The sequence below is a fragment of the Gymnoscopelus microlampas genome (assembly GCF_963454915.1).
Source record: "Gymnoscopelus microlampas genome assembly, chromosome: 3".
Taxonomy (NCBI): domain Eukaryota; kingdom Metazoa; phylum Chordata; class Actinopteri; order Myctophiformes; family Myctophidae; genus Gymnoscopelus; species Gymnoscopelus microlampas.
This window is the reverse complement of record NC_139940.1, coordinates 46635074-46645019: the sequence shown is the minus strand read 5'-3', so window position 1 is coordinate 46645019 and position 9946 is coordinate 46635074. Positions and strand designations below refer to the sequence as shown.

The 9946-nt window shown below is 41.1% G+C and overlaps 1 protein-coding gene across 2 annotated transcripts in view; it reads left to right on the top strand.

Moving 5' to 3' along the window:
* Positions 1-9685, top strand: part of LOC311039967 (CD48 antigen-like) — an 11116-nt gene extending 1431 nt beyond the window's left edge. The window contains exons 2-7 of one of the 2 annotated variants that reach the window (XM_084050004.1): positions 4437-4727; positions 5326-5459; positions 5815-5959; positions 6328-6429; positions 7399-7454; positions 7697-9685. In XM_084050004.1, the coding sequence (XP_083906130.1) occupies positions 4437-4727; positions 5326-5459; positions 5815-5959; positions 6328-6429; positions 7399-7454; positions 7697-7714 (746 nt within the window). In that variant the 3' untranslated portion in view covers positions 7715-9685. The remainder of the gene's footprint in view (positions 1-4436; positions 4728-5325; positions 5460-5814; positions 5960-6327; positions 6430-7398; positions 7455-7696) is intronic. The other variant, XM_084050005.1, reaches the window with a different exon arrangement.
* Positions 9686-9946: the final 261 nt, after the last annotated feature.

The following is a 9946-nucleotide window of genomic DNA, read 5'->3' as shown; positions in this document are numbered from 1 at the left end:
AAACAGAACATGTACAGAAATCAAATCAAATGCATCAGATCTGCTTTCTACTAAGTCTAATAGTGGAACTGGTCATGTTTCCTTTTGGATGAATGCATATTAACCCTTTGAGGCCAACCATCTTTTAGTCATTAACCCTTAAATGCCCAAAACAAAAAAACGTTTTTTATGGCATTTTATGCAAAAATATTGATTTAGCGCATAAAATTTGATTTCTACAGTGTTTATCAATGAACGTGGATGTGTAAAATTATGTTTTTTGATTTCACATTAGAAAATTTCATAGATATTAACTCCTTCACACCCGAAGCACCAAAATCCATTAAAAATGTTGATTTATGACATGTTATGCACAGTAAATCAATTCAAATGCTTCAAATTAGCTGTATAAGAAATTAATAATGTTTATGTGGAAGTGGTCATATACAGCATATCCCATGTTAAGGTCCAATGATACCAACTAACCACATTTTCCTGAGACACCAGAATCAGAGACGGAGACAAGAACCAAGTTTAAAGGAATTTATAAAAGAAAAAGGAAAGAATCCTATCTAAAACTGTCTTGAGCATCCTACAACATAACATTGACAGGACAATGTGCATGGCAAACCATGTACTCTGCAGCTGCATTTTTTGGAATTGCATGGGTTGTCAGTTTTGCAGCCACATTTAATCATTTGCAAAATGTAGTCTGGGGCAGGTTTGCAACCTTCAGGTAGAGTGGTTGGGCTCAGTGACCTGTTAGTTATGTCTTTTTCCCATCCAAATTTCACTGGGTCGCATGCTGGTGGAAGATGCCCGTCAACGGACGCTGCTTGCAGCCTGCGGGCCCGACCAGGAGCGGAGGGACCACGTGCGGAGAGGCCTCGGTGGCCTGTCCTCCGCACTCCTCCGCGGCCGACCCCGGCCTAGCGAGACCGAGACGCACCGTCTGACCAAGTTGCCCTGCCACGGACCGCATGAGGGCCCCCGCTGTCGGCCTCGCCTCAAGCCCCATCACGGGGCTCGGCGAGGAGATCCGTATGCGGCGGGGGCGCAAAGGCGCGCTCCGGAGACTCCGTTTCTCAAACCCTGCTTGCGTCGCGTACTCCGGCGACCGACCAAAAAGCTGCGTCGACCTGGCTAGGGGGCAAAGGAGGAAGTGGTGACCGTCGCAGTGCACGCCGCCAGGAGACTATACCTCCGAGATTCCGCGGCCGGCTCCGGTCAACTCCCCCGTGTCCTGTCTATCCCTATCCCGTTTGATAGGCCGTGTGTTCTTTGTGGCGTACCTATCGTCGGTGTCCTTTCACTGGTTCCGCTTTTTGCGTCCAGACAGCATGATTTGACGGTAAGGTACAAATGCAGTAAATGATACCTGGGAGAGCTCTAACCCGTGTGCGGTGCGGTGCCACTTTGCCCGGTGCAAACCGGTTATCGTGGACCAGCGCCGGGCGTTGGTTAACATTTCCTGTGGGCTCTGTTCGTTCAGGGCCCTCTCACGTGCCGGCCGGACCAATCACATGCTAAGCAGACACAAAGAACTGAACATGCCAAGCGAGAACCCGGGATGTGGGAGACAGCAGGTTCGGGGGCGTAAGCAAGGGCTGAAAAGTCCTGACACGATTCCGTCACAGCCCGCGTTGATGAAACAGGCGCTTCGACGTCTTGTAGAAGACACGGGTATTGATGGGGTCAGACTGGGGGAAGACTCCGACCTCTTTTTGAAGATTGAAGAGTGTTCGGTGCGATCCATTGAAGCCAAAGCTAACTGGCTAATTAGTAGCCTGGGGTCTCCACCGAAACAGTTGCGTCGCCAGAGAGAGATAAGTGGAGAAGTGCCTGGCAGAAGGGGCAGTCGCCTGCAAAGGTTTCACCGCCGGGTGTTTCTGAGGCGGCTGTACCACTTTGATAGGAAGCGGTTAGCCAAAACTGTCCTAGACGGGGACAATGTTATCGGGTGTCCGATACCCATGCATGGAATACATCGTTTCTACCAAAATTCTTGGGGGCTAGAGCGACCGTTTCTTGGACTGGGCCATTTCCGTTCCTTCGGTGGGGCTGACAATACTGTCCTCGGCGATTTGATCTCGGGTGAAGAGGTTCACTCTTGTCTCCAGCGCATGCAGAACGGCAAAGCGGCCGGTCCCGACGGTATCACTTGTTCTGAGTTGCTACTATGGGACCCTGACGGCTCGCCTCTTGCAGCTCCGCTCGGTTGTCTCTGCAGCCCAGGCCCGCCGAGCCTTCCGACTCGGGTTGTCCAATGACAAGGTTATCCGGAAGGTGGCTCGCGCGGTTATTGGGGCGGATAAGTTGAGGCAGTGGTGGCTTAGGGCTGGGGGAATATATATATATATATATATATATTTTTTATGTTTTTTTCTTTTCTTTTTCCCCCCCAGGGGAATATGTTCTGTAGATATTTTTGTGCAGGATGCTCAAGATGGAAGGCCTGAAAGGGTTAATGTGCATTCATCCAAATCAAATGCAGATCTAATGCATTTGATTTGATTTCTGTGCATGTACAATATCACAGTTTAAAGATTATGTTGTTCTGGAGAGGAAGGGGTTAATATTGAAAAATGCATAAATATTAAATCTGATGCACTGTACACATCCACTTACATGGATACACACTGTAGAAACCAAATTTAAGCATTTAGATCAAGTATTTTGCATGAAATACCATAGAAGTCTATTTTGGGTGATTTTTTTGTGTTTTGGGCATTAAGGGGTTAATAATAAAAAATGCCCAAGGGATTTCACTGGGCACCCTCTTGAATCCTTAAGAGGGGACCCCCAGCAGCAAGAATCAGTTGAGAAAAAAACTTTTACCGACAAAACCACGTTCAGCCAAAAATCACCCTTTGACTCCCGGACTAAACTCACTAACGCTCTGGACCAGAGCTAATCATAGACAGGCTGTGGCAGTGGTTCTCAAACTTTTTCATCTCAAGGACCCCCCAAATTGTCACTAATTTAGCCCGCAGACCCCCATTTGAAAAGATATGCCAAGGACCCCCCATAAGAGAAGATTTTTACGGCTCTAGCAGTGATTCTCAACCAATTTCATTACAAGGACCCCCAGTTTGACATGCATTATTAGGCTACGGACCCCCATTTAATGGCATTTCTATCTCTGGGACCCCAATTTATATTGTAAAATCAATGTTAATTTAACTCTGCACTTCCATTGCTTTTCTGTGTCAGAACATTAATTAGGACTTGGTTTGGTTATGTTGTTGTGCTCAGAGCAACAAGACAAATACTTCTTTGTCTTGTTGCTCTGAGCACAACAACATAACTAACATGGCTCTGCCAGATGCAAAAAGCTTGCTTCACTCACATTTGTTTCACAGCTTACATGCTGTCTTGGGGAACCTGGTTATTCAATACCGCCCCCATCTGGCGGAGTCAGGTTACAACATAACCAAATCAACTGTAAGTTGGTTTTGGCAATAAATCATTTAATATCTTCACCTTATTAAACTAATGGCCTAAGTCATTTTTTGAGGAAATTATATTTTTGCCTAAGTCAGGTCCTCATGACACTGGCCACCTCTGGTAAAATGGCCCAACTCCTAATTGAAAAGGATCATGCTGTTCACGCCCCTTTTAGTATAATGGCCTAACTCCCTAGTGTGACTTAGGACAAAATAGGCCTTTTGTTTGGCCTAAGTCACATGTTTTTGTGACTTAAGAAATATCATATAGTTTTGTTCTGGATCAGTTTTTTATTTTTCCTGAAAACCTTGAAAAAATGACTTAGGCCATTAGTTTAATAAGGTGACGATATTGAACAACATTGTGAATGTTCTACTTAAAGTGAACGCGACTCTTTCTATCTCATTGTAGCTTAATTAAGACCAAAACCCAAATATTGTTGTTTGGTTTAGCCCACCTTGAAAGAAACCATAAGGGACCACGTGGGCGTGCTGGCTAGGAAGAGAAATAAAAGGCTAAATATGCCAAACGCATGCTTCAAAGAAAATGTAATGTGTGAAATAAGTTCTTAATGTTTATATGACATTGATTAGTGTGCAGCAGCCGTGTTTGAATGTACAGGATTCTCTGAAAATTTCCTTGGACAGAGCTCTGTCTTTTAATTGGATCATCATGTTACAACATTGAGGGAAATACTTGTTTGCATCATTAGCATTTCATGTTGGATCCATATAGGATAAATATATTTATATTTGCATTGTTTTGTAGGTTGATAATGAACAGTTGTTCATATAGTCCTCATATGGTTGTGTTCTGAAATGAACATGACATGTTCTGCTGTGTCATGAATGGTTGGGTCTTGAGCTTTTGTCTGTGGTATGCTAGACATACTTTGATTTATATATATTTTTTATTTATATATTTTTTTCACCTAGAACGACATGCATAAAATTGACCAGGATTAAAGTGGTTAACTGTTCAACCTGCCTGAAGTACTTTTCTCCACACAGCCCAGCAACATGTGAAATACGTACTGTTGGCAGGAGTCTTTGAATTGGATCCAAATGGTAGCTCTGGACCCATCACTCAAATTCTCTGGAAAAAAGGTGGTAATAAGGTGGCAGAATTGGATGAGGCCTCTGGTGCTGTGGACTACTACGGAATATTGGAAAACCGCGCACAGTTGAATAAAGCAACTGGACGGTTGGTCATCAACAATATTACTAAAGAAGATGGTGGAAAATATTCTGTGGAGGTGAACAGCCTAACGCAGGAAAACACTTACAAGGTTATAGTGATCAGTAAGTATGAAGTGTGTCCTGTGGAGGATAAATGTTATGGCTATGTGTCAATAATGCAAACCTGTTCAGTCCTCAGAAGCGAAAATGTTAATTTAAATTGTTAGGGTTAACCGAAGGATGTTTCGTAATGAACATTCATTATTGATGATGTAAGGATTAGTTCATGTATCAGTAGGATGACCAAGATTCACAATTAGTTTTGGTGATTCATTATGAGAGAGAGAGAGAGAGAGAGAGAGAGAGAGAGAGAGAGAGAGAGAGAGAGAGAGAGAGAGAGAGTGTGACTGACTGACTGACTGACTGACTGACTGAGAGAATCCGAGAGAGGGAGTGCAAAAAATGTAAAAGGAAGGAAAGAAGGTGAAACAGATTGTTTAGTCCCTTTGACTCAATGTGATGCTGAAAATAATCTGCGCTGGGCCAATGCAAGTTCAAGTATTTGACCTAAAATAGTAGTTTTGTTTTTAAAGAGACAATGCATTTATAATAAGGGGTCTAGGACTCTCCAAAAGCTCAGAAATGTGAACCCAAAACTCTGGCATCGGTCAGCTCTAATCACCAGTAATTCTGTGCCGTGGTCATTGTTTTTCACCAACAGAGAATGTCACAAAGCCATCTGTGGTTCCACAGGACTGTTCTCCTAACTCTACCAGCTGCTTACTGGTCTGTGAAGGCGGTGCTACAGATTCAGGTCCTGTCGACTATCGCTGGAAGAAAGATGATGGATGGATGGTGAGGAAGAAATTATACGGCTGCTTATATCTAACCTTTATATAATTTTACCATCACTCATAATACTTTTACCATACATTATGATATTTGACAGCTTCTAAGAGCCTAGATGTCTCCACTAGGCCTAATAGCTATTGTTTTGGTACAGCCCGTCTTGTTATGGTTCAGTTTGCCCTTGAAGCAACTACAGTATAACTATGATCTCTGCCCTGTGCTCTTGGCAGGACTACCGTACCACTGACATATAGTGTTATTGTACTTCTCCCCACAATATCATGTGCATAAAGTATAATCATCAACCACCTAGAATATTGTCTCGACTCATATGTGCCTCATCGATTGCTGATTGATCCAGAACTCCAGGGCGATGGAGTCTGGACAGGACCCTGCACAATTGAACATCACCAACGATGAAGAAGGGAAGATTGCTACATTCTTTTGTGAAGTGAAGAACCCATTCAGTGCAGCGCAGAGTGACCCCTGTTACAACCCCTTTAAAAGTATGTCATTAAATTCAATTCAGTTTTCAAATTAGTTTTATTTTATTATAGTGCCAAATCACAACAATGTAGTTTACTCCATGATGTGTAGAAACTGAATCACTCCGTTTTGGGGCGCAGTGATGCCCTTTTGACAAATATTGCTCCTGCATTAAAAATTGGCCATGTGTGTCTGTGTGAAACACCTTGAAGTTGGCACTAACAAACAGATCTGCTAATTCATATTTCACACCACATAATTATATAAATAGCTAAACAGACAGACAGACAGAAATTATGAAATTTGTCCCCAAAGTTGAGGTGAAATTAACTATTAACTTGAAAGCAAATGAAACCCACTAATGTAATTGGTTCTTTTTTCTCCTAAGGACCTGTGGGACCTCCTGTGGGACCTCCTGTGGGAAAGATTATTGCAGGCGTTATTATTACTGCAATCCTTGTTGCTGGTTTGGTGTTGGGTGTAAAACGTGGTAAGTTTTTCTGCAGATTTTAAGTTACCCATACAGTAGCTACTGTACATGCAATTTCCCTCTTTTCTCATTGGACTGAAATGAAATACCCGTCATTAATAGCCTCTAGGGCTCTTCTCCCCTCAGTTCTGACTAATGTATTATAATACTGCTGTGTATGTGCATGCGTGCGTGCGTGTGTGTTTGCATGTCCATGCACATGTCCATGAAATTTAAACCTCATCTCACTGTTATGTTTAGAGTTGTTCCAATACTCATACCAGTATAAGAAATGCCTCTCTTAATTTTTTGGGTAGTTTCTGTACCTATTTTCCTGCCATGAAAGGCTTGATGAATAAGGCAAGTCCTGATGGTTTCAATCTATAAAATGTGTTTTATTTGATAAAATATGAATCATATGCTGAGAACAGAAGACATGCTTATAGGAGGACTGGCCCTCTGTGATCAGACCTCTACATCATTGGTTCTCAAAGTGGGGTCTGGGGACCCCCAGGGGTACTTGGGGGTCCCCAGCTAAAGTTGTTAAGATAGCATCACAATCATTTTTAACCACTTAATCCATTTATATGTTGGCTATTCAAAAATGGCGGATCTATAAGCTCACAGCGTGTCTCTTCGTGCCACACTGCGAGCTTGTACTACTGTACATCTACTATTTTTTTTTAAATAATTGAAAAATATCAAAATTGTTTGGAAAATGTTAACATAAATCTTCTCTTCTGGGGGTCCCTGGCACAAACTCTTTTCAGATAGGGGGTCCACGGCCAAATATATATCAAAATATGTGTGTGTGTGTGTGTGTGTGCGTGCGTGCGCGCGCACATGTGCGTGCGTTTGTGTGTTTTAACTGATGTCTCTTAATTGCTCTTCATTTGCCTCTTTCACTGGTTTCCCTCTTTCTCTCCTTCTTTCTCCCACTATCTCCCTTTATCTGACAATTTGGTTTGTATTTATTTTATTGTTTTATAGTGGGAGAAAGAAGGAGAGAAAGAGGGAAACCAGTGAAAGAGGAAAATGAAGAGCAAGTAAGAAACATCAGTTAAAACGCACAAACGCACGCACGCACATGTGCGCGCGCACACACACACACACACACACACACACACACACACACACACACACACACACACACACACACACACACACACACACACACACACACACACACACACACACACACACACACACATTTTGATATTTTCCTGTTCATAGAATATTTGACCTAACCCCCCTCTCTTTCTCATTGTCTCTCTCACCTCTGTTCCAGGCATTGAATAATCATTGAATAATCTCAGGATCTACATAGAAATGGAGGGACATCATCAATATGTGAGTCGTCTCTGTATTTGGGCATATTTGGGTACTTACAGACACCTCAAGATACGTGCGATGCCAACATTGACTATGAACAAGCCACATGGTTCTGTGCAACTGCTGACCCAACCAACTGGACTCCCTTGGATCCTCAGCAAGCAATACACACAGCAAGTTTGAAGTCAATTGGTATTGACTTGGTATTCATATCTCTCGAGAGGACAGTCATACACACTCACATACACAAGCAGAATCGTCAAGGAGGTCTCATTTGATTGGTCATCATCATCAGAACAAAAAAAACACAAACAAAAAAACACAAACTGCATTCAAACTGTGAGAATCCTGAGCAGCTACTCAAAACGTTACTTGCACAATGTACTGTATATAGACAATTGAAATAGACAACTTAATAACGTAGGCTCTAGACCGTAAACCGTATAGGTCCTAGATTTCCATGTCATATCACAGATTTCCAAAGTGCCAAGGCAGCATAACTTTTCTCTGTACTTTTATATGTATTTTTAATCAGTGTTTGAAAGTAACTAAGTACATTTACTCAAGTACTGTACTTAAGTACAATTTTGAGGTATTTGTACTTTACTTGAGTATTTCCAATTTCCAATTGTTTTACTTCTATTCAACTACATCTCAGAGGCAAATATTTTACTTTTACTCCACTACAATTATTTGAAAACTTGAGTTACTAGTTACTTTGCAGATATAAATTATTATATTATAAAACATACATTAACCACTTTAGCCCTATTTTATACCAAGGCTATTTGAAAATAGCCGATCTACAAGCTCACTAGATCTGCTATTTTCAAACATTTTAGTACTTTTACTTTTGGTACTTTAAGTATATTTTGATGCCAATACTTTTGTACTTTTACTCAAGTAACATTTTGAACACAGGCCCACAGAGTATTTTTATACTGTGGTATTGGTACTTTTACTTAAGTAAAATATCTGAGTACTTCTAGCACTACTGATTTTTGTGTATTATTCTATCATTCTGTCAATTTAGTTTATATGCTGCATCGTTTATCATAACCAAAGTTTGGGTGTCTTCCTTGATGTTGCAGAACATTTACAATGCACTAACTAGCTAGTAGTATGTTGCATTATTGTGTGTGTCACATAATTCCATAATCTCTTCTGCCAAATCACAGTGGAGAAGGAATTCATCTCAGGAGAGGAGAAATACCAGAGCCTTATCTAGTGGGAAGGCTTTATGTAACAGTATATCCTCGCTGTCGGGAGGAAACCTTATATGTCCAAAACGTACTTTTCAGGAAATGGAATTAAAAAAATGTAGATATCATTTTGTCACAAGCTCTTGTTAATACTTTTCATTCGTTTAATAGCCTTAATAGCCTACTAAAACCCACAGACACATGTAACCACGTTCACTTTGAAAACAAATTCAAAAACAGCAGATCTACAAGCTCGCAGCATGTATTTCTGCTACTTTTGCGTGACAAAGCAGGGCATTCATTTACATTACATTTACATATATTTATAAAAAGCTGAAGTATGGAGATACAAGAATTTTCCCCGACAGCAACGATATTCAACGGGGGGGGACGACACTTTAATCTCCATCTGTGCTGATATCCAAAGACAAGTGTGGGCATGTTTTGTAGTGTCTGAGATTTACAGTCCATGCAACCTTTCTTATGCAATGACAAATGATTGTTAGCACTGTTTATATTTTGATCTAAAATACTTTTTTTTTTATGAATGCAGGACTTACATTATGGTGCTATTGCTACTGAGTACTTCATTCTTCCACCAATGAATCACGTGATAAACTGTAGTCTGTATGATGTTTACTGCACATTATTTTTATTTTCGATTTCTGCACGTTTATATGATGTTTTTGCATAGTGTATATATATATGTATATTTGTCTGTCATTAAAAGTTTCGATGAATTGAATGGACACAAGCCATAGTGCTTTCTTGGATTTAAAATCCTCCTAACAGACATTGTATTGAACTGTACTTCCCTGTGCTTGTCTTTGCAAGTTTCTAACTTCAGTGTGACATGTGTGTATGCCTACAGTAGCCTATATGATAGCATAATAATAATATTTGATTAGGACACACTTTGAGAACTAGTGGCCTAACTGTTAGGCCAATGGTTCTCAAAGTGGGTTCAGGGGACCCAGGGGGACTAAAATGATTGATTGACATTA